Genomic DNA, 23625 nt, shown 5'->3' on the forward strand with positions numbered 1-23625 from the left:
AAAGTAGAATTGGGCTGAAAGATCTATCGCTTTATCACATATTCAGGTTGTAAATCGTGTTTTTAAAAGTAACTAAGTAACTAAGTAATTAATTACTTTTGAAAATAAGTAATCAGTAAAGTAACGGGATTACTTTTTTGGGGAAGTAATCAGTAATTAGTTACTGATTACTTTTTTCAAGTAACTTGACCAACACTGGTTATAGCAGACTTATACTTAGGCACACAACTGTGTTATTATCACAGTGTACTGTTACTGTAGAAGATAGAAAGCATGTATTAGAAACTCACTAAATTTGAACTAACACGTTTGAAGGCCGCACTTACGGAACTATGAGGCATGTGAATAGACATTTTTCTTCTTTACACGTGTTTGGTATGGATAGATTGATGATAAAAGTTAGTTTAGAAATAAAGACCATCTAGTTGTTCCTAAAGTTAAGTGAAATGTCAGATAGATCAAGATGTCTTACTTTTCCTGGTGTAAATGAACTTGTTTTGAGAGGACGGTCGATGCAATGAGTGGATCTGAATTTTTTTTTTTTTAATTGATTCCACAGGCATTAATGACTGTGAATCCTTCCACTCCTCTTTATCAACCCACTTCTAACTTCACTTGCATTATCACAACCTGAATAGCTATCACTGTAAAATTCAGGGAGACAGTGGAAAAAAACTCAACCAGCGTTGCCTTTATTGCCTTTGTCCTCAACCTATCACCCACCTCCAGGGATCCTGCTGAGAGGCTGGTGTTGGCATTGGTGCTGCCCAGGTTGCGTGGCAGGGTCCTGGTTCTCTCCACTGTTGTTCCCCCTGTCAGAATCTGTCTGACTGAAGGTCTCTGGCCCGGCTTTAGCTGCAAAGAATTCCCATGGGAATGCATATGTCCTCCATGGGAGTGCACAAGACCACCCTGAGGCATCAAGTGGCCCTGCCCATGGGGCAATGTTTTGATCGTCCCAAAGGAGCGGTTGAGGTTCATGGTGATGTTCATGTCACCCACACTGGATGGCACAAAATCTGCTGGATAGGCCTCACTCTCTGCTGGGTGAAGGGTCAGAGGAGAGGGAGGCGGCGGGAAGGGAGGATCCTCCACTGCAATGTTGAGAGGCTTGTCCTCACCCCCCAGTCCCAGGCCTCCTCCTTGGGAGGAGGGTGTTGCAGGTTTGAAAGTGACTGTCCTGCGAGGTAAGACCATGTAGTCCCCCTCTCCTCCACCACCCCCCTCTCCTCCGTCTCCCCCACCCCCTCCGCTTCCAGCACTTCCGTCCTGGGAGGTGTTGGATGAAGCCGGAGGTCGAGCCCAGCCCAGGCCACTCTCGGTGCACAGGTAGATCGGAGCGCCGCCGCGTTGCTGTCCCTGTTGTCTCTGCTGGTCCACATTCACTTCCTTCTTTAGGGGGGTCTCACTCAGCTCATTGAGGCCTCCCAGAGGTGGAACCTTGCAGATAAAACAAAAAACAAACAAACAAAAAACCACCAATAAAATCGTTTTTTTTGTAAGTAGAATTATTTTCAATAAACTACATTCTTTTTTATTTCTTTAGCAATCCTGCTTAACTTCATATGATGAGACACATTCCATCTCTTTTTGTCGTGTTCAACTTCAAAATTGTGTTCAAAATTTAATTTCAATATAATGTCCAGAAGGAAGTTGATAAATGAATGAGCTAATCTGTTTGGAAGTTTAGAAACTTTAATTGTGTACCTGTACAATAAGGTTAGGAGGGGGGATGTTCCCTGGGAGAGTGCTGAAGTTGACCCCTACTCCGCCCTCCTGATGGGCTGCCAGCTTAGGATCGTCCTCATCATCCAGGGAGATGCGGGAAAGGGTTCCAGTGATAGTGGCTGGGTTACAGGTGTTCACCTCTTTGAAAATGACTGCAGTGAGACGAGGGAGGCGTAAGGATTTGGAAAGAGACAGCAAAGAGAATGGAAGATAGGCAAGAGATATGCGAGATAGTTTGGATAGTTGGTGAAAGGAGAAATATAGTGAAGGTGAAAAGTTTACAGGTGGGTGTGAAAAGAGAAGGGGGGGGGTAATTGAGTTGAGGAATAGATGTTGAATGGAAGAGAATAAATATATTTAATGCCCAAGAGAACACAACTGACAAGAGGTGTGCAACGCAGAGACAGACAGCATAAATTAAATTAAACTGATACTGAAATATACTTGCAGCTATAAAACAGCCTCAAGATACAATGCATCTCTAAAGAAAAATGTGATTTTCTCATGTTGTGCTTGGTATACAGTGACTGACTTTTTGTTTCTGACACTGTGACCTTAAATCTCAGAGTAATGTCCTTGGTGAAAAATGCTATGTAAAACCCAGTGCTTTTCTCTTGCCTGCTTTCACATACTGACGTACATCTATATGCACTAGAGGAAGTGTTTTGAGCATTAACGTATGCGTGTGTTTCACAATACTGTTAATAGCACAACACAAAACCTGCTTGCTGTGGCTGTGAATTAGTTTTCATGCTCATTAATCATAAGAGAAGCTCAGACACTCCACACTTCTAGAAGAGTTACTGCATAACTAATTTGGACATGCTTATGAAAGACAATCTTCTGTCACAGCTATCATCAATCACACACACACATATATCAAACCATCTGGAAATTCATGCCAGATATCATGCTCATTCTGTCACCATCAGAGGAGTAGATATTTACATGGCCCCAAAATCCCAATTTTTAGACCAAAGTAGGAGCTCAGACTGTTTTCATACAAGCTGTATTGATTTAACAGAATGTCAGGCTAGACATTTGATCAAAAATTGAAGCCGGATCCTGCTGAGGGTGAATGCAGCAAAAGCACACTGGCTTACTACAACTGTCATTTCCTCTGTTCCATCATCCCGTTGGTGCAAACTGACAGGTTGGATTGGAACAGGTTTTGGAGAAATCTGACCAATCTGCTCCCATCACATCTGCAACAAACAGTGGATGGCTCAGAGAAAGACCTATAGACGAATCCCATGTTGTTTTTGTGTGTTGTGTTCTAAAGTACCGCTGCTGTTTTTTTGCTGATGCAGAGTGGAAGTGAACACATTTGCACTGACAGTGAAAGCAAGGATATTTAAATTAATCACTGTCAGGGGGGCAGTGAAAGTAGTCGCTATGAATGTGGAAGTTAGCCTCAAAGGACCAATCAGAAATTAATTACTACATAGCCTTAGGGGGGAAAAAAGAACACAAATGTCTTGTGTGTGGAATACGTGTTATATACAACAGATTAACTGGTTTAAACCTAGCAGGAAGATTCCAGGTAAAGCCTGAGATCAATGTAATGACGTTACCTACTGGTGAAGCTTTAAGTTGGCGCTTTCAACCAGCGCTTTCTTGTTGTTATGAAAACCAGATGTAACAACCGAGGGGTTGATCTGACCGTGAAACCGAGGAAAGCAGCATGCTCGCTGGCCAAAAAGATGTGACTGGTGATGAGGATATAGTCAGTACTTCTCTTTTTTCACTTGAGTGGTGATGATTTTAATTTTGTAACTCATAATAATGTATAATTTTACAACTTAACCTACCAATTTAGCCCATAAAGTTGTCATAAAAACGGTCACAGAGCCAGGAGCTAGTGTCCCATAGACTTCCATACAACCTAAAGTTTTATGGAAGTCTATGGGACAATAGCGATAGGAAAGGCAGGTTTAATGTCAACCTTTGCTGACTTGATTTTTGAGACGTGGAAGCTACATTCTACAAGTTCAGGTCCATGAAGTTCAGTCACTAGTTTAAAGTATTATTCAATACATTAAGTTCATAAAAATGATAAAGCGGCATATGATTTACAATGCAATGGCAGTTCTCTTGTGTTTGAGTGTGTAGCATCCATCGGTTTCTTGGTTAGATCTCGCCCGTGCTCATGATGTTTGGCCTCGAAACTCTAAGATGCTTAGAGTGAAACTTTCAGAAGGCCTTTGCTGACAGTCAGAATTGAATGGTCTACTTTTAAACCGGGGAACGTCTTACTACGCGAGTACTGAATGTCAAAAAAGATAAGAAAGATGAGCTATTTGTACAGGTTTAAAGTTTGGCTAGAAAATATAGGAAGGCACCCACTAGAAATAGATACAGTATGTAGGGTAGTGCCTTCATCAGCATAGACACAGTCAGACCCCAAAACTGTTCAATAGATGGAGTAAACGAATATGGCTTTCAGCTGGATTCGTCTATAGGAGCTCTTAGAGTTTACGGACACATCAGGCAGTATTTATTAGGTCAGTAAGGTGCAAAACTTACATGGGTGTCCTCTCTCTGCAAGGGTTTTGGGAGGGAGTGGAGGGGTGGGAGGGTGGAGTGACTCTTTGTTAATATTTCAAAGCACAACACACACTTATACTGTGGTACATCTGTAACACATCCAAACACCCACACAGGAGCATTGTCGACTAACGAGTGAAACAGGTCTGAACACATTGAGGAGTGTTATTATCATGCACAATTAAGCACAGTCTCATCCAAACATATGCTCGCTGAGCACTTATTGGGCAGAATCAGTGTGATTGATAAGGCATAATAATTTGCTGCGCCGAGATGTAGCGCATCATCTCCTGTCATTTCATCAACACATGCGGCAGCAAGCTAAGAATGAAACAGCTTGCAATGCTAATCCTGTGTGGGACAAGGGAACAGAGAAGAGAATGGAGACAAAAGGAGAAGGAGGGAAAGCGAAATCAGGTAGAAGGAAGAGCTCACCTGTTTGACAAGCCAAGTCAACGTCCTTCTCAAAATCCGTCTGATGTAGAAGGCGGGGTAGGCGGCGGAGGAGAGAGGAGGCACAATTAATTTGTGCATTCAGAGCAACAGGAAGCACACGAGTCCGAGCGAGCAACTGGATCTCAAATGGATATGATGTATCCAATGACTCTCATGCTCTGATTTAACTCTATAGAAAAGGACCTGATCCCAATCTGCCACTTTATATGAGTCAATTAGTAATCCTCTCCATAAACAGAACAAAACAAAACAAAAAAGATGCACTGAAAATGTTCAGTTTTTCCTTCTTTGCAATGAATTCATCCCAACGCCTTTTCTAACCAAAAAAAGAACAGAGGAAAAGGCTACATTTTGTCTAAGGCCTACACAACCGCTGCTTTTTTCGTGATGTTTATCAGTTCACAGCAGCATATCCAAAACAGACTTTGAGAGAGACGAGCAGAAGGCTGTGAGGTACGTAATGCTTCTGTATGCCTCATCAGTCACCTCGCTATCATCTGAATGGAAACAGGGACAGAAATTTACACAGCAGCTAAACTATTATCTGCTGTTCTAGCTGAAGCAAAACTTTGCAGCTTCCTAGCAAGGATAAGAAAAAATATATATAATGTAAGAATGCAATCCATTGACAGGAGCGAAGAAAACACAAACTTACACACAACACTGCTTTTAACCTGTACTCAATATTCAGATTTTATGTAGATAAGGTACTTCGGGCACAACCGAATCTGATGTTTATTTGCTTTGATATCTCGTACTTCACTCGAGCGATGCAGGGTGGCACTGCTCCTTGGGGTAAAGAAACCCAGAGGCTGGTGAGTTGAATGAAGAAGCTCTCTTTCCAGAATGGCCACCACTCAAGTTTTTCTGAACTTTAGTAAAAGTGAAGCCTATTGCTATGCAGATGCGATCCTCCCATTTCTCACTATAGAGCCTCGTCCCGTCCTCAGCGGGATTCACTTACAAAAGCCTTTGTTTGGATAATAAACTACAGATTTCAGACAGTTTGGGCATGCCACAGAGGCAAGGAGAAGAGGAAAAGGGCGGAAATGAAAAACTGAAAGAGAGAATGAGAGAGTGTGCAAAGGTCTCAAAGGAGCAGAAAAGCTCTTAGTACGCAAATCACCCGCAGCACCATAAATGGTTCTCTACTAAATGGACAAATGAGAATATTAAGAAAAAAAAAACAAAAAACCAAAGCTCTCCTCTCTTTTTGTCTCTTTCATCCACATTGAGAAAAAAAAACAAATCATCTTTATTCTAACCATTATGCACTCTCTCTGCAACTGCCTCACAGGTTCCGTACACTGAGTCATCAACATCAACTAAATAATATAAGGGAACAGACTGCAGCATATACTGAGGGAGCATACGTTAACGTACACGTTCCTGTAGTTAGTCAAGTCTCTTAGACATCACAACTATTACTGCAGTACATACACTTAAAGGTGCGATATGTAAGAAACACAAACTTTGGTAAAACTACAACTTTGCTTCTTGCTAACAGTTAGCTTATAGCATCAGAGTGCACAGGGGTACAGCAAAAGGCAATTTGGGTCTTTACTAGAGCTCAACCGATATAGGTGTTTAAGACGGACACTGATGCTTATTGATTTTAAAAAGCTGAGATATCGGCCCTATGACTGTATTTTTGTCAGGCTCTAGTCTTCACAGGTTTAATGTACATAAAAACATAACTAAGGGCTAATTATTGGACCTCTATGTACCTTTTTAAAATGTCAAAATATGCATATATGATCTTGTAATAGGACAAGACAGGTTATATACAAATCTGAGTACATTTCCAAGCATAGGTACAGAAATGTCTAAATCTAGAAATATCTACTTCTGTAACATTTCAAAAATGTCACCAGGGGTGATTTCCCTAAAGTACAAAAACACCCATCAAGAGTACAGTGGCAACTGTACCAAACCACTGTATCTCTGAATGTACAATAAGGCTCTTTACTGTCCAACAGTGTGTATATATATATATCATTAACAATATATCTATCAACTGTGAAAGTTATACAAATCCTAAAGTGTATTTTTCTTGGGTTGGGCTTATTTTGCTATTTCAGAGCACAGTAATGGTAGGGTTTTCATTCTATTTCCCATCTTTCCATTAAGTTAAGAGACTGCTTACAGTAGCTCCAGAAAGCTCCAAAGCAGTGAGTGTTGAGTGGTTAACATTTTCTCATCCATCTCTCAGGAAGAACCTGTCAAAACGCTCAAGTAATCCTGTAGCATTTATTAATAAATGTTGCTTTACATATTGCACCTTTTCTACTTACGGATTTGACTATTTCTACCAACAATGGGGGTTTTTTGGTTACATACTGGTTGGCTGCTGATGTGATTATGGGCGTGGTTATGGTTGTGGGTGTTGTTGAGGATGGGGGTATGCTCATTAACATGGCTCAATGCGTGGCTGTGGTTGCCGTGGGTCAGACTGTGGTAACAGCCTTGCTGGGATGTCTGGTGGCACGCTGGTGGGAGCGGCTGTGCGTGACAACCTGATAAGCACAGGGATGTGCCGTAACGCAAAGACCCGCTCTGCTTTCCACAGGCGCTCACATTTGCACATTTCTGATGATATATATAAAAAAAGAATTAATGAAAAACATAAAGTTGAAATGTTAAAAGAGGACATCTAACCAGCTTTGCAAAGAAAAGCGCTGATTTTTAATCAGAATTTAGCTAATCAAATAAATTTACAGAGACAGCTTTGATTCCGTTTTAACAAGAGGGTGTAGCTGCAGTTCTACATCTTTACGCCGACTCTAAATGTCAAGGGTTTAACATGCTAATGAGATTTGTGAATATACCAAGAGCACCTGAGAGAATGGTGTTCACTGTAATTATGATGCAGCTATAACTGGTGGCAACCTCGTCAAATTATCCATCACAATTAATGTTCTCAAGGGTGCTGCGTCTCTCACACAGCCGCTCTCCGTGCATATGTGCAGTCTGAAAAGACATCCTCAAAGTCGCACGTATTTAGACAAGAAAAGTTAAGAAAAAACAAGAGCACCTGTCTGTCTAATGCACTGTCGCTGGCACACTGATGAGCCAACACACACCATGATAATACAGTTAACCCAAAATTAAACATTCCAGTTAGACTGTAAAGGAAAACAGAGAGTGAGAGTGTGGCGCGATGGCTTCATTGAGCAGAGCGATGGCTCCAAAGTTTAATCTTGAAAACCTCAGAGGAGCATTCAGAAACCCATAATCGTTACCGCAAACAGGTCTGAGGGAGAAATAAAGGGAATAGAGAGGAGGGCTGCTCATTCTCTCATGGTTGTGGTGTTACTATACTGTCATTGCTGGGACAGGTCAAGTCTCTATGATTTATCACACTATTAATAACATCTGGAACGCACACAATAACCTTACAGCTTATAGCTCTGCGGTCTTTTAGAAAAAAGAAAAAAGATGAAGGACTTTCAGTTAGAAGAACATAAAAGTGCTTAAATGTCTGTTGTGATAAAATATGATTAGAGGCTGTGATGTATAGACCAACAAGCTCCCACTCCCGAGTTGTCACATACTGATGCCTGGTGAGGAACGGACGATTTCACAACGGCTTTATTTCAATGCGCAGGTTAGTCCAATTCAGTTTGTCGGGTGTCTTTCAGTGCTCGTATGTCAAAAGACGGGAGTGAGAATATGTTTTAACAGCAAATGACAATGAAATGATATAATAGCAGGGGACTGTAGGTGAAACAGCAGAAGTTAGTTTCAGGCTGGAAACTAGACAAGCTTCAAGTGAAATTTCATTTTTCTGGGATGATGTCACATATAAAAAAAAGAAAAAGAAAAAAAGACACTGCTTAATGCATGAACCCCTGTTAAGGTAAAGATGGTTAAGGAGAAAACGAGAAAGCCAGGTGCGAGTTTGATCACGTCTATAATGGCATCATGCTTCGCTCTGCTGGAATTGGAGCTCGCGGGGAAAAGCTTCAGCCTGGTTAATGTTAGTCTGAGGCAAATGGACTGCAATGTGGGATGAAATGGAGTGCTATTCACCATGATCTGCACCTGTCCATTCTTGCAGGAGTCTGGTGAGTTTTCGCTGTCGTCTTTACATCCCCCCATTCGACAGCGCACTGCGTCCTGCACCTGGGGGTTGGAAGGGGGATGCGGGAGAGGGGAGGGTGGAAACAGAGAGGGAAGGAGGGGCGGGGAGGATGATGAGGGAGAGGAAGAGATGATGCAAAGGAAAGAAGTTAGTGGAGGAACTTTTCCTTAAGTTAGTTTGGCAAACGTTGGAGCGTGGGGACCATGCTCCTTAAACAACGTACATGCTTCATCTATATCGCTGCAATGGCAAGTGTACGGTGAATACCAACTTATGCAAAAAGTCCCATTGTTCATGAGGAAACTCAGCTTGCAGATTATATAACAGTTAAAGGAGCGGTATAGAAAGCCCTTAGAATATTTTGAAAGTGAAAAATTTGAGCCTAGTGTGATTACTGTTCACAACACTAATTAAAATTAACAGCACGGTATGTACTGTAGATGTTCTAAACCCGAGGCCTTTCCTGTGCTATGCTGTTTTTTCCTTATCCTCCCACATACTGTATCTAAGTAAACACACACCAGCGCGCTGTCAAAGGGCCGCTCCTTGTAACAAAGAACAAATCCCCCCCCTATCGCGATCTGTATTACAGGTATCCCGTTTAGTTGCTGAGGAAGTAGCAGCACATCGGGCGGTCTCCTCGTCTATGTACGCGAGTGGACTGCGTCCACGTCTGCATGGACTGGTTTATCCCCTCCATTGTTTCATTTTGTTTATTATTTCCTTTTATATCCATACTCATCCTCAGTGGCCTTTGTTGCCTGTTCTGTGTTAGTGCGTGAAGTGAGTGTTTGTGTGTATGTGAGTGCGTGCACTGGCACCCAATGCACCTCATTTCTACTTCAAAGAGAAATGCCCCACTATGGATACCTACCTCTCTCTCTCTCTCTTTCCACATTCCTCTCTATTTCCTCCTCCCCTACTATCATCCCCTGCTTCGCTTCTAAATCACAGTTTCCTCTCACAGATCTCTGCGTGCGTTCCCTTCCTCACCACCTAACTTTAACTTAGTTCCTCCATCACAAGACGCTCCCCTTTCTGCCGTTTACATAATATCACACTTTATGCTACCTTCTCTCTGTTTTTGTTGCACTGTAATACATCCTGATCCCCCCCACCCTCCCTCTATTACTTCCTCCGTTGCGGCACTCCCCTCTGTCTGTTGTTCTGCAGCTATGAAGGATTTACGCTCACTCTTGCAAGAGGATTTTCATACATTTACAATAAATAATTCCTGGATTTACAGTACCCTGATCCCTGCCGCTTTTGTGATATTGATTTAATGCAGCTAAGCATTCAGAGCATTTAAAAATTCACTTACAGTATGCAGTTCGTTCAATATCATAATGATCTCTTTGACAGAGGTTGCGCTGCGCGCCGCGTACATGCATCGGAAACAGATGACATATTTACAGTTATGGAAAACTGATGACATTGTAAAATCCATTAATTGTAGCCAGAGCAGTTGTGAGCGATGCCATATTGAATAAGTGCACACACACTGGCATGTGTGCCATTGTCTGTCTCAAGGGCAAGAATACATGTATGTCCATAATGAGTTTAAAATCCGGGATCCCTGGGGACACAGTAAAGCCTGTGGCAAACAGGCACTTGGGGCTATTAGTTAGGGACTTATCGTCTTATTTCATACAGCATCATAGTAAGCTCCTTAAAGCAGACTTGGATCAGATGGACAATGCCGCACTATCCTACTGCATTATGAAGAAGTAGTGCCGCAGCACAGGACATGAATACCGTGCTAATCCTTCTCGTGTCTGATCCGCTTGTGTTCTGACGTGACTTCATACTGACCCCAGAAGCTAACGTGACATTTAAGAAAATGAATCCCGGCATCCCAGCAAAGCCAGCGACTATCTCCGAGTTCACTGTGTACTGCAGAGTTAGAATAAATTCAAAAAATGCGTGGCATCCACACAACAAATACTCAACAGGAGGAGGGGGAGGAAGAGACTGGACTCACCTCTCGGCGCATGGCACAGTGGACGGTGATGATAACAAAGCCTTGAACAGAGTCAAAGACGGCAAAGAGAACCTAGTGGAGAGAAATGAGATGCTCCTGTTAGTTCGTGCACATTTGTTTAATACTGCAGTGGTTCTAAAACGTTTTAAACCATGGCATCCCCCTTAATTTTAAGTTGTTTTATATTACTGTGCAAATGCTTAAACTTCAACAAACCATTGAATGAAATAAATGCAAGCACATATTAACTAACTGTATCGTACTTGTTGCCTTCAAAAGTAAAATTAGCTGAGAGTGCAAAATTTAAAATATTATAATATCCGCACTTGAATTCTCTGTAGTGTACCACATGGTGCTGTGGCACCCACTCTATTGTTATTTTGTGTTGTAATGAATCATTAGAGAAACCCTCATATAATAACAAAATGAGTCAGTAGTCATGATTATTCATAATAAATCATCACAGTCAATACTCTCACTCACTGTTTGTGTTGCTATTTGTGATCTTGACAGTGGGAATTGTTGTTTTAAAGTAAAATGAGATTATTTTCATATTGACCTATTTTTCCACTGGCCAGTTCTTTATTTAAACATGATATTATTTGTCCCCAAATTTACTAATCTGTCAAGATATGAGACTCGAACATGTAGACTGGGAAAAACAAAAAGTCTCTATTTTTTATGGTTGTTTCATTTTAACAGAGAGAGACAGAATATTGCTTAAAAATCCAGAAAAAAACACATGAAACTCATTTGCATCTCTTTGAGTGAAATATGTATTTGACCAGAGACATTTATTTGTAGTTAGTCACCAGGTTTGCGCACATCTCAGGAGGATTTTGGTCCATTCCTCTTTACAGAAACTCTAAACCCTTTAAATTTGGCTTTGGGTTGTTTGGAGGAAGAATCAGCTTCCTCCACAGATAGGACTGAGATCTGGGCTCCATGACCTTACCTTGTTTTTTCTTTAGCCACTCTTTTGTTGCTGTGGAGACATGTTTTGGGTCATTGTCATGCTGGAAGTCCCATCCAATTCAATTCAATTTTATTTATACAGCACCAAATCACAACAACAACAGTCACCTCAAGGCGCTTTATATTGTAAGGTAGACCCTACAATAATACATAGAGAGAAAAACCCAACAATCAAATGACCCCCCTATGAACAAGCATGTTGGCAACAATGGGAAGGAAAAACTCCCTTTTAACAGGAAGAAACCTCCAGCAGAACCAGGCTCAGGGAGGGGCGGCAATCTGCCGTGACTGGTTGGGGTGTGAGAAGGAAGGCAGGATAAAATACATGCTTTGGAAGAAAGCCAGAGATTAATAACAAGTATGATTCACTGCAGAGAGGTCTATTAACACATAGTGAGTAGGAAAGGTGACTGAAGAAGAAACACTCAGTCCATCATGGGAATCCCCAGCAGGTGATCCATGATTCACCTTCAGTGTTCTGGCTTAGAGAATGAGGCCCTGTCCACTGGTTTCTCAGTGCAGTGAGGTTTTCCTGTACCCTTAACAGAAATACAGTCCCAAAGTTTAATGTTTCCACCTCTGTGCTTGATTGTGGGGATGGTGTTCTTTGGGTCATACTCAACATTTCTCTTCCAAACTTAAGATGCGCCTTCATGAGCAGGGGGACTTGTAATCCTGCAACATTTCAGTCCATTATTGGGGAATGTGTTATCCGTAGTGTTCTTGGTGACTGTGGTAAAACTTCCTTCAGATCATTAACAAGCTCCTCCCGTGTAGGTTTAGGCTGATCCACCACCTATCTGATGATCATCCTCACCCTATGAGCCAAGATCTTGTACGGAGCTCCAGACCGAGGACAAATGATGCTTATTTTATATTTCTTACATTTCTGAATATTTCCACCAGCAGTTGCCACATTCTCACCAAGTTTTTTGCCATTGGTCTTTTAGCCCATTTCAGCCTTGTGGAGGACCTGACATCCTTTTATAGCTCTTTGGTTGTGGAGAGGTTGGGATGGAAAAAACTGATTAAGTGGACAGATGTGCTTTATGCACATAACAAGTTGAGATCAGGACTATCTATAATTGATTGACTGATTGATTATATATGACCTGCACACAGCCTATCTGTGAAAGCCATAATTCTGACTAAGTTTAGGGGATCAAACGCTTATTTCACTCAGTCACATGAAAATAAATTTATAACTTTATCTGATATGTTTTTTTCTGGATTGTTGGTTGATATTCTATTGCTCTACTGATATAAAAATAGAGACTGTTTATTTCTTCATAAGTGAGCAAACTCACAAATTCAGCAGGGGATCAGATAACTATTTCCAACACTGCATCTTTATCGTTTGACTATTCAAGAACAAACAGCAGTAAATGTGCAAATACTTCATCTATATCTGTGACACAGCAGGTGTTTCTTGAACTTTCAGAGGGCTCCCACCATTTAAAAGCAGCTTTTCCATGGTGTCTCAAAGCTACAGATGAGTGTCTTGCATGCACTGGTGTTGTGAGACACATCACCTGGAAGAGTGTGGAGCGCCGGTCAGTTATGGCCAGGACCGCTGACATCCAGGTTAATGCTAGCAGTGGGAGAACCACACAGGAGCTCCACAGAGATGCCCTGTCAGAGAGGAAAGAAGGAGACAGAGGTCGGGGCACAGGAGGAGGAAAGGAGGGAATGAACAAGGGATTCAGTCTCAAACCAAACCAGATGAGTCATATCTGGTAAGTCACATAACTCAACTTCTCACACACATACACTCATGTAAACATGGAGATGAGGCATAGTTTCACAGCAGTGGGCAATTTGAAACTGATTGGCACACTGGGATTTGAATCAGACTTAATATTCCCACCGATAAATGGAAGATGATGTGTAATCATGTAAATAGTTTTGGACTGGCAGTTGCTCACAATTACATAGTTGATGCACACTAAGTGCCATGCTGGTAGACTGCGAAGACAATGGGCAGAAGCCCACCGAGGAGGGGGAAGACAAGTCACTGACAAGTACTGACATCGGGTTTCTGAGGTACAAGAATGTGTGTGCGTGTCTGACTGTAACACCACAAAGATAGACACCAATTTAAAATGTTCATGCTGTCTGAGCACATATTCACGGTTTTATAACTGTCGAATAAAAAAGACGGACAGCTCCGTCTAGCTACATGGAAAAATACGCACGTCCCTGTTGATGTGCAAAACGAGCAAAAGCAAATAAAGAACAATAAATTATAGTGATGTATCTGCTCTTCTCCTGTGAACTCCCTGTGGTGCTGACTGCGGTTGTAACCAAACATCATAATCCAGCAGAGCAACAAACTCCAAGAAATGTTTACATACAAGAAATAAAAATAATGAGAGTAAAAAAAAGAGGTATGATTCATATGAATTGAATGTTCCATAAGACTAATAAAGCTGATCCTATGTTTTACATATTAAAGTAGCATCTTTTGCCCATCACTAATAAATCAATCTTGTGTGGGTGTGTGTTTTCTTTGCCTTGACAACTTATACAGTCGAGCTAGTGATAACTGTCAGGTAAATGTCAAAGTAAGCAAGTAAGTAAAGCACCTGAAGTCCAATATGACTTGTATATGTCTGAGACTTAGGTATAAGGAACAATGACTATAGTCAGGGGTGCACATAAGTGGTCCGCAGGTGCACATTCGCTGTCAAAATAAAAGACACACACCAGATAAGAAGTTGCAACGCGTGTTTGCGTACATATAAAAGGGACTGTTTTTATCCGCGAGAGTGGGATTTTCACGGAATATTCTGCACCACATCTCTGTGCGTTCATCATTTGTTTGAAGCCAGCTCACCTCCTGCAACCACTTTTCTGAGAATACGTGCTTCTTTTGCGGTTCGGACTTCTTCTGACATTTCTTTGGAGGTGGAGGAACACCAAAGTAATTGCTTAAAGGAGCTTGCTTCTTCGACATCTTTAAGAGTTCTAAACAAATGTGTGTCCTCCTCCAGAAAATCTTATGTACGCGAATGCGCGTTGCAACTTCTTATCTGGTGCGCGTCTTTTATTTTGACAGCAAATGCACACCTGCGGACCACTTATGTGCACCCCTGACTATCGGATGGTTTGGAAATTCATACAAGTTTGCTATTCTACTTCTTTTCTGAGCCAATGTGTAACGATAGAGTCGACTTGTCTTTAGCAAGGATCTAGGCAACTGAAAAACATGAAAAATAACGCTGAGTGTGAAGGTTTACAGGTCTTCCTGATTATGAAACCATTAAAACAATCCTCAGAACAGAAGAAACAATCCAGTGTTTGAAAAGAAACTGCTATGAATCTTTTTTAGCAAAGCTCAGCAAAACGTCATCAAAGAAAACACATCTAACAACACATTTAAGATTTTTTTAAGTGATTTTTTAAAAGTTTTATTGCCTTGATTTTTAGTATTATTGTTATTAGTAGCAGTCTATGTATTTCTTTTTAATCAGTTTTATTAATGGTTACATTGAGATTTGGATTGTAAATAATCTTATTTATCTTACTTGGCCTTTGTGCAGCCCCTCAGCTCACAAATTGTTTTAAACAAGCTGTTTTTACTCTTCTTCATCTGTTTAAATCAACTTTTTTTGTTTGTTTCTGATTGGCCTGCCCATTAAAAGCAGAAGGTGGGTGGGGCTTATGTGCTCACAGAGAGAAATCTCTTTTTTGTCATTATAATAAGAATGGCACCTTCTTAAACACATACACCACTAAACTTATATCACTAAACTTGGAGTCAGGTTTTCCTTTTTCTCACATGTACGTGATATTACGTGTGTTACTGTGAATATTTACTTGATCTGGTTAATATGAAATCCACGTTTATGCAAGTACACTACCCAAATAGTTTGCTTCATTAACAACCTTTCTGAACATTGTGTAACACAAACATGATTAAAACAAACTTCTAAATATGATTCACAAATATAGCTTGACAGGGGTCAGATTTGCTTAGTGCAACCAGAGGAAATACCACTTTGGACGAAAACATGGTCTCATTAAATTGCAGCGATAGTAGAGCAGGTGTTTTTCCTTTCATTACTTAGCCAGATCCTGCATCATAACTGAAAGCCAGAGATTACAAAAGATATAGGAGAGTGAGGGTAATGGAGAGAAAGAGATAGAGAGGTGAAGATGGACTAACATGGCGCTGCTGGCAGTCGAGTTGGACATAGCGGTGCTTGAGATCACGCCACACTTGGAGCATTTCAGGAGCAGTCGGCTACGCGCCTCCGCTGGGACACTTTAGGATATGTACAGACATACATACATAAACACATACACGCACGCACCCAGGTGAAGAGGACAGGAGGTAGGTAAGGGTGTGGGATGTGTGGGAAGGACAAGTACCAGTTATGACAACAGGTGAATGTGCCGGTGTCACAGTTGCAAAATAACCAAGAGGAAAAAGTAAAGAAAAAGAAACATAAAGAGAGAAAGTGGACACAACAAAGAGAAGAAATAAAAAGAAAAAAAGAGAGGGGAGAAAGGGGGAAGGAGAAAAGAAAGAAAGGAAAAATTAAAACCAGATCTTAAAAAGTAGCAGCAATGAAAAACAGTCAGAATACAAAGATCGATTCAGAGCAAGTAGAGAGAACATGAGAGACGGACATTGTAATGTTACAGCAATCATGTGGATTAACAGATTAAAGTGATGCAGACAGGAAGTACCGGTGCAAGTACCAAAAATATATTCCCCGGCTAGTGCAAGCAGGTCTATGTGTGTGTTTTCATTTATATATATATATATATATATATATATATATTCGACCACTCAGACAGAAAGAGAGAGTGAATGTGCGCACGCTTGCGTGTGTATATACTGAATTTGAGTATATACGTGCAAGCAGAGAATGATGGGGCAGTATGTTGCTATGCTACATTAGCGTCCCATCACAGCTCATTGCCTTGTTGCCAGCCACATCCCCATGGCTTCATAAGGAAATACATTACGCTAATGACAGCTTGTCCTGTTAGCAACACGACCAACTGTGGTGCGTGTGTGTGTCTGTGTGAGCATTTTATTTCTGTGAACACACTTCTGAGAATCGGGGGACGAAATGTGCTTACTGCTCGGATAAGGCCAAGGACTTTTCATGCGACAAAGAAGGATACACCTGTTCGTGTGTATTTTCGTGTGCGCGTAGGTGTGTTTGTACACAGCAACTGGTTTAATCTCAGGTTGCATCACCGGGTAACAATAGCTAATCAACCCCCTGGAGAGCAGAGCTGTACTGTTAACCCTTGATGCTACGAACAAATTAAAAGTTCCATTTGTGCACTACTGTATAGATGTTGGAGGAAATGCAATGGCATAAAGAAAAGAAAGGAGAACAAATGATGGAATCAATAGGTGTAAAAATTAAAACATGGATTTTTAGATGTGGGAGTGCCATTCAGAATGAGAAAGATGATGAGCGCTGCGAACTACTTTAATACAAACAACGGTGGAGCTAGAGACATATGCCTGTATATTGTGTGTATGTGTGGGTTAGGATTCAATAGTATATAAGGTTTAATCCACATAATCCAGGTATTTATTGACTGTAATTAGATTTCCATCTGCCATTGATTTTCACATCCACTTTATTCGGCGATGTCACTTCAAGCACACAAAACTAGATGGGTAGCGTATGTTAAAGCGAAGTAAAATGCATTGCACAGAGCAACAAAACACAGCAGATGTCTTGTCATTTTGTTGCCAAATTGGATCATATTTTTTCTGTTTCTTTTCCTTTTTTGGGATAATTTTTACTGAAGGCACAGATGTACAGGTAGGTGTACGTGCTCAGACCCTCGAAAGCATTTCTAGTTAATTGCCATGAATACTTTGTGCTCCTAAGTTTGTCTGACAGCAGGGAAAATGTAACTAATGCAGCAAATGTGCGTGGATGGACGTGTGTGTGTGTGTCTGTGTGTAAGTATGTGTGTGAAGTGCAGACAACTTACCCAGCACGCTGCTTTTTAGACTTGTCTGAGATGCCGTCTCGAGACATGAGCTTGTTAAACACCACGATTCCAATAAGCATATTCACCTGAGAGACAGAGACACATTGCTGTGATACAAGAGTCGAGAACAGGCGATCAAATGGTTTTGTATTTTCTTTTATTAATGTTTCACAAGGTTGAAGACAACTTTGTAAAAGCCTCATAGACCAAGTTGATTTTTAATTATCAATAAAATTAATGAATGTTTATAAGCCATTAGTAATGATATATTTTATCTGTATTATCTCTGCTAACCACTTTGTGATTTTGATAGCATTTGCATGTGTGTCATCACTCTATAAACATTCGATAGCTCAAAAAGTTTTGAATGAATTTTGACAAATGGGATGTAGAGTGGGGTCACATCAACAAGCCATTAAAATTTGGTTTACATCACCAAGGTCTTCCAGGTCAACTTAAAGATTTATTGATTGAAAACTGACAAAAAGCCATAAAACTATGATTTGGATAGAAAGTGCCATATAAAGATTTTAAATATCATGTCACATCTGACCTCTGACCTCTCCTTTGAGGTCAATAGATTGATAATAATAAGTGATAATAACGTTACAGAGCTCTTTATAGCAATGTTTCCTGCTGCCATTGTTTGTGTTGACAACATACAGGCATTTAGAGAATGATATAAGGGGATTCTAAATATTATGCCATTATATTATATCTTTGCTACGTATACTGCAGTAATGGCTATAAGAGTTTAAATACATAACAATTTGAATAGATGGTGGTTTGTGAACTTTTAATAAAAAAAAAAACCCAACATGTTTATTATTAAACATTTAAGTGGATTTACTAAACAATGAATGTTACACATGAGCTTTATCTACATAAGAAATACAAATAATAATAATCATACTAAAAATGAAGTCTGTCCGTATCTTAAAATGGGTTTCAAAAGGGCAAATAACAAAAGCTTGTACTTTTACTTATTTTTACTGCACTACAAACTTCTTAGTCTTTTAAAAAAGGCAAAAGAAACAAAAACTAATATCTAGAAGATACAAAATTATTCCCCTAAGAGTAAATACTGTCCAGGGAGAGTGAGCTGACTTGGCCTTGGGGTCGGTTGAATAAAAACATCTATTTATGAACTATACAAAGTATTATGTATACTATTGAAGCCAAGCATAGGCTTTTTTTCTAAAGGTTTTATTACTTACTAATTCCTACGTCAATGCTTCAACTAGCAAAATCTAGACAATCAACATATTAAGTTACATGAACAAATTCAGCTTTAATTTGGTGAACTGAAGGTAACAGACATTCCTTTCATTGGTTTCATCCTACTCCTTCTATCCACATAGCACAGGACAAAAGTTTTTTTTTTTTTTTTTTTTAAATGAGCAGGTCCTGTACTTTTTTTAACCTATAATTATGGCAGTTCTGAAACAGGGTTATTTGCAAAAAAAAAAAAGCTTTAAAAAACTGCTTCTCATACTTGTTTCTCTTACTAATGATTAGTCCGTTGTTAAGCCTGCCAAACATCTGGGTTACAGCGGTGACCCAGTGATACAGATTCAATAAGACGCACTCGCACATGGCTCTGAGCCGAGGCTTGCCACATGTAGACCCCTTCTACTTTGAAATCCTGCCCATGTGGGAGATTTTCTGTGCTAGCGACATGTTCGTCATAATCCTGATTGCCAGCATTCACTCATACGCTTTCTTCCATCAGCCATGGGTTTCTCTGCCTATTCTTTGTTTGATCGTTTATCAGGTTCTTTGGGAAGTCTACTGGAGGAGCGAGCGGTGTAAGTGACAAGTGATTTTCACACCCTGATGCGTACCTACACAGCTCCTACAATGCATTCCTATTCTTACCAAGCTCTTAAACTGAATGTCTGCCTGAATACCTCCTTCAGCTCATGCCAAGAGCTGCTACTAGCTAAGAGGAAAAAATCCATATGCTGAAAACATGTCTGCCAAAAATTACAACCACTAAGCGGCTGAACAGTTAGAGGCTGACATACACGTACCATGTTAAATATTTGGTTTTCACATCCTTTGCAGAAGCCTAATTTCTGCTCAAATCCCATTTCTTAGAAATGAAATGGGAAATACTCATATTTCCTTTCACTGCATATAATAATAATAATCACAATAATAATAATAATAATATGTCATTATCTGGTAGATGACACTCTGCATGACAGATATATTGTATTATAGAGTGTGTCGTGGTTTAAAAAGATACAGTCAATCACAGAGCCTTCCTGATCAGTTCAGTCAGTCTGTTGGTGTCTCCAGCTGCGATGCTGCTCCCCCAGCAGACCACAGTAAAGTACACTGTGCTCACCACAACTGAGTGATGGAAAATCTCCATCATTTTGCTGCACACATTGATGGATCTCAGGTTCCTCAGGAAAAAGAGCCTGCTCATCCCATTTCTTTAGTATACAATTTCTGTGTTGGTCTTCCAGTTCAGTCTGTTGTCACTGTGGATGCCCAGGTACTGGGTACTCCTCCACCACATTAATAGCCTATGCCATCACAGACAAAGCTGGGTAGCGGTCCACCTCCCTCTGGAGTCGATCGCCACCTCTCTGGTCTCATTCAGATTCAGAAGCAGATGACTTCTGCCACACCACTCAACAAAAACATCTACTAGTGCTCTGTACGTCTCCTCCTACCCATCACTAATATATCCAAACACTAGAACTGTCAAGAGTATTTGCGTATGTGGCATGACCTGGAGTTGTACTGAGTCTGAGGTGTACAAGGTGAACAGGAATGGAGACAGCACAGTCCCCGGTGGAGCTCCTGTACTGCACATCACCAAACTAGACAGAGCATTTGGTGGATCGTCAGTATGGTACATGTGGCATTTACGATTCATTAAAAAAAAACTCTTTCTCTGATCTCTTCCAGTCTCGCGTATGCTACTGACAACTACCTACAACGTGCCAGACTGTGACAGCACTATTGTCATGCCAGTCATGTCTGGCCCAGGCTCTGTGAGTCAGCACCATCCTGCTCAGCTATTTGCCCAAGGCCAGGTTCATTAATTAGAGAAGAGTCCTGTGGGAAGGTCTGTGTTTCTCTGCCCAACGCCCTGCTCTCATTACAGCTTTTTGTTAGAGTGTGGCCCCAGCAACAACACCAGGGGGCCAGGTACCACGTAGCAGCTGGGGTGTGGAGCGTACTTTGACATTGCGGAGGAGAAAAGCTGGAAGCGCATCAAGACATACTAGGCACTGAAAAATAACTTTAAGCAAGTTGGTGGGTTTTATGAAACTGCTCCAACTTTCGAAACTTGAATGTTTAACTTCATCTTATAACTTATTCAAATACGCTTTTTTAGAGTCATGCAATTTGCATTTTTTTAAATAAAGCACCAACCTCGCGAGTATTTCTAGTTTTTATACAAGTGTATAAACACTATTTAATATTTTCAATTAAAGGAATGCGATTTATTACTGTTTTGCATTCAGTTTCAGACTATGTAACCTTTAAATAATAACAGTGGCATTGCAAGACACTAGATTAACATAATGATGAATATTCAGCACCACATAATCCTGTATTCCCTTGTGCCTCAAACTGCAGCTTGCAGAAACTGTCGAACTGCTGTTTGCTTGTCAGGGATTTACTTCAAAATCATGCATATCACTCTGCACACCTGTGCTGTCTGATCCATGTTTCCTTTCTGACGTGTACTGTACGGTACATGTGCAAACAACAGAGGAAAAGAAGCTATAAACGGACACACACAACAGCAACGCCAGTGGCAGCAATTACCAAACTTTAATGCCCCATCCAGACTTATTAAGCTTAGTGGTGGCAATATCTACCCAGGGATCCATTTAGGAGAAATTAGCTGAGCCACATACAGCAGCACACAGAAGCAGATGATTAAAACGCCTCTGAGATACAATCAGTGCACTCAGTTTTGCTGTACTACAACACAGAAGTATATTTACTTCAACATAAAACCGTCTGCTTTATGGCAACTGGCAAAAATGAAGAAAGCGCACATTATTACGTTCCGTGGAACACAAGTTAGCTGCATATTTAGATCTGAAAATACCACTGGACCATATTAATACTTAAAACATTGGCTACAGAGCCCTATGCTTTGAAAATGATTATAACAGTGAGAGATTCGGGGCTAGAGCTGCGATGGAGGTCCACTCTAGCGCTGCATTGCCGGCAGCTCTTGTCAGCTAGAATATGTTTTTATTTTTTTCTGGGCTGACATTTTAGACTCAGCGATCAAAGCGCTCAGCTCATCATTGTGTCGTGTATACCCTGGGTGTGTATGCTTACATGTGCATGCGCGAGTGAGGAAAACCCTCAGAGGTCAACATGCATTTGCTTTAATGCCCCAAGCTGGGAGGCTAACTTTGCAAAAATATTTGGAGAATATTTGTGCCGTGTGACCACAGAGAGAGGCCGGCTGGCTGAGAGGAAAGGAACTTCGTCATGAACCTGAATCCTCCCTTAGTCACGCTCCTGTTGGCTTCCCATGATGCACTGAGTGTTTCTTCATTCACCCTTTTTAATTCTATATGTGTCTATAGACCACCGTTTATACACCATTACTAAACGCTGAATCTCTTCCAGTGTGGATTTTGTTCCACCTCCAACTGCTCACAAGAGATGGCTGCCCCTCTCCCTGACCCTGGTTCTGCTGCTCCTGTTAAAAGGGAGTTTTTCCTTCCCACCATCGCTAATTGCTTGCTCACAGGGGAACGTCTGGTTGTTTGTTTTTTTCTCTATTATTGTAAGGTGTTTATCTTACAGTATAAAGTGCCTTCAGGCAACCATTCTTGTGATTTGGTGCCATATAACTAAAACTGAACTGAACTGAAGCAGTGACGCACTCACCAATACAATGACAGCAGCTGGCCCAACAAAGGCATAAAGCAAACCGCCTTCCAACGATAGCCAGCAACTAGTAGAGGAAAAAAAAGAAAAAAGGAGAGGTGTTAAAAAAGTGCGTAAACACAGAAAAATCACAGCATGTAAAATATCACGTCGTCGCCAGATTTCGGTCTCACATTTCACTTACTGTGAGTGCCAAGTACTTAACAAAAACAAGTAGACATTCAATTAAGTATCACATTAACTCCAAATTTCCTTGGTGAGGGATAAAGCCTTTCAATGTGTGGTTAAGTGCCTCTTTCTGTAAATAATGCCCTCAGTGCTGAGCAAATTTATTATGTACATTACCTAAAACATATCCTCAAACTGGAAATTTTATTTGGTTTTTGCAAGCTAGTGAGACTTAATGAGTTTAAATGTGTCCTCCAGTAATGTCATCAGAGCACGCGGAAACCCCTCTGTCATCTTAATTACAGCTCAATAAAGAGAAAGCTTAAGATGGACCCCCCCCCCCCCCCCCCCCTCCAAAAAACCTCCACAAAGCCCTCACATTAATGATATGTTAAGTAAAATACGGGGAAGTAAACCTTTTTAAGATTCATTTTATTGACTGGGTACGTAATAAAGCTTTTTTGTGTACATTTTGCTTAAAGGTCAGCCTAGCTGCCTTGGATTTTCATATTCTTGAACAAAACATTCAAATCATGCTTCACCTGTTTGACGTGGTTATTGAAATGCCTTAAAGGTCATTTTGCACTCACACTTGACAGCAAGGAGATTAATTTTATATTGAAGACCTTGAAACTATTAGTTTCTCACTTGAATGACAGAAACACGCCATTTGGCCCTAAGCTGGAATAATTTCCTTAATTTATGAGCAAATTTAGAAAATCTAAATCTTTAATTGTTTTTTCAGTGGTGGAGTTGCTGGATATGGAGCCATTGCGATAATATCAAACATTAACAGAACCACAAAAATCAAAAGCTAATTAGCTGATTA

General features: G+C 40.7%; 1 protein-coding gene across 14 annotated transcripts in view; it reads right to left on the minus strand.

Annotated features, from left to right (window-relative positions):
* adgrb2 (adhesion G protein-coupled receptor B2) overlaps nucleotides 1–23625 on the minus strand; it is a 261448-nt gene that overhangs the window by 20100 nt on the left and 217723 nt on the right. For 8 of the 14 annotated variants that reach the window (XM_084918725.1, XM_084918722.1, XM_084918730.1 and 5 more), the window contains 10 exons: nucleotides 22629–22695; nucleotides 17745–17830; nucleotides 15940–16038; nucleotides 13304–13403; nucleotides 10797–10868; nucleotides 8764–8856; nucleotides 4711–4750; nucleotides 4255–4269; nucleotides 1708–1880; nucleotides 724–1440 (listed from right to left, as the gene is read on the minus strand). In XM_084918725.1, coding sequence (XP_084774851.1) covers nucleotides 724–1440; nucleotides 1708–1880; nucleotides 4255–4269; nucleotides 4711–4750; nucleotides 8764–8856; nucleotides 10797–10868; nucleotides 13304–13403; nucleotides 15940–16038; nucleotides 17745–17830; nucleotides 22629–22695 — 1462 coding nt within the window. Of the gene's footprint in view, nucleotides 1–723; nucleotides 1441–1707; nucleotides 1881–4254; nucleotides 4270–4710; nucleotides 4751–7071; nucleotides 7321–8763; nucleotides 8857–10796; nucleotides 10869–13303; nucleotides 13404–15939; nucleotides 16039–17744; nucleotides 17831–22628; nucleotides 22696–23625 lie in introns of all 14 variants that reach the window. The other 6 variants (XM_084918731.1, XM_084918732.1, XM_084918720.1 and 3 more) reach the window with 5 other exon arrangements.

Source organism: Perissodus microlepis, chromosome 22 (genome assembly GCF_051167445.1).
Source record: "Perissodus microlepis isolate ML-2025 ecotype Zambia chromosome 22, ASM5116744v1, whole genome shotgun sequence".
NCBI lineage: Eukaryota > Metazoa > Chordata > Actinopteri > Cichliformes > Cichlidae > Perissodus > Perissodus microlepis.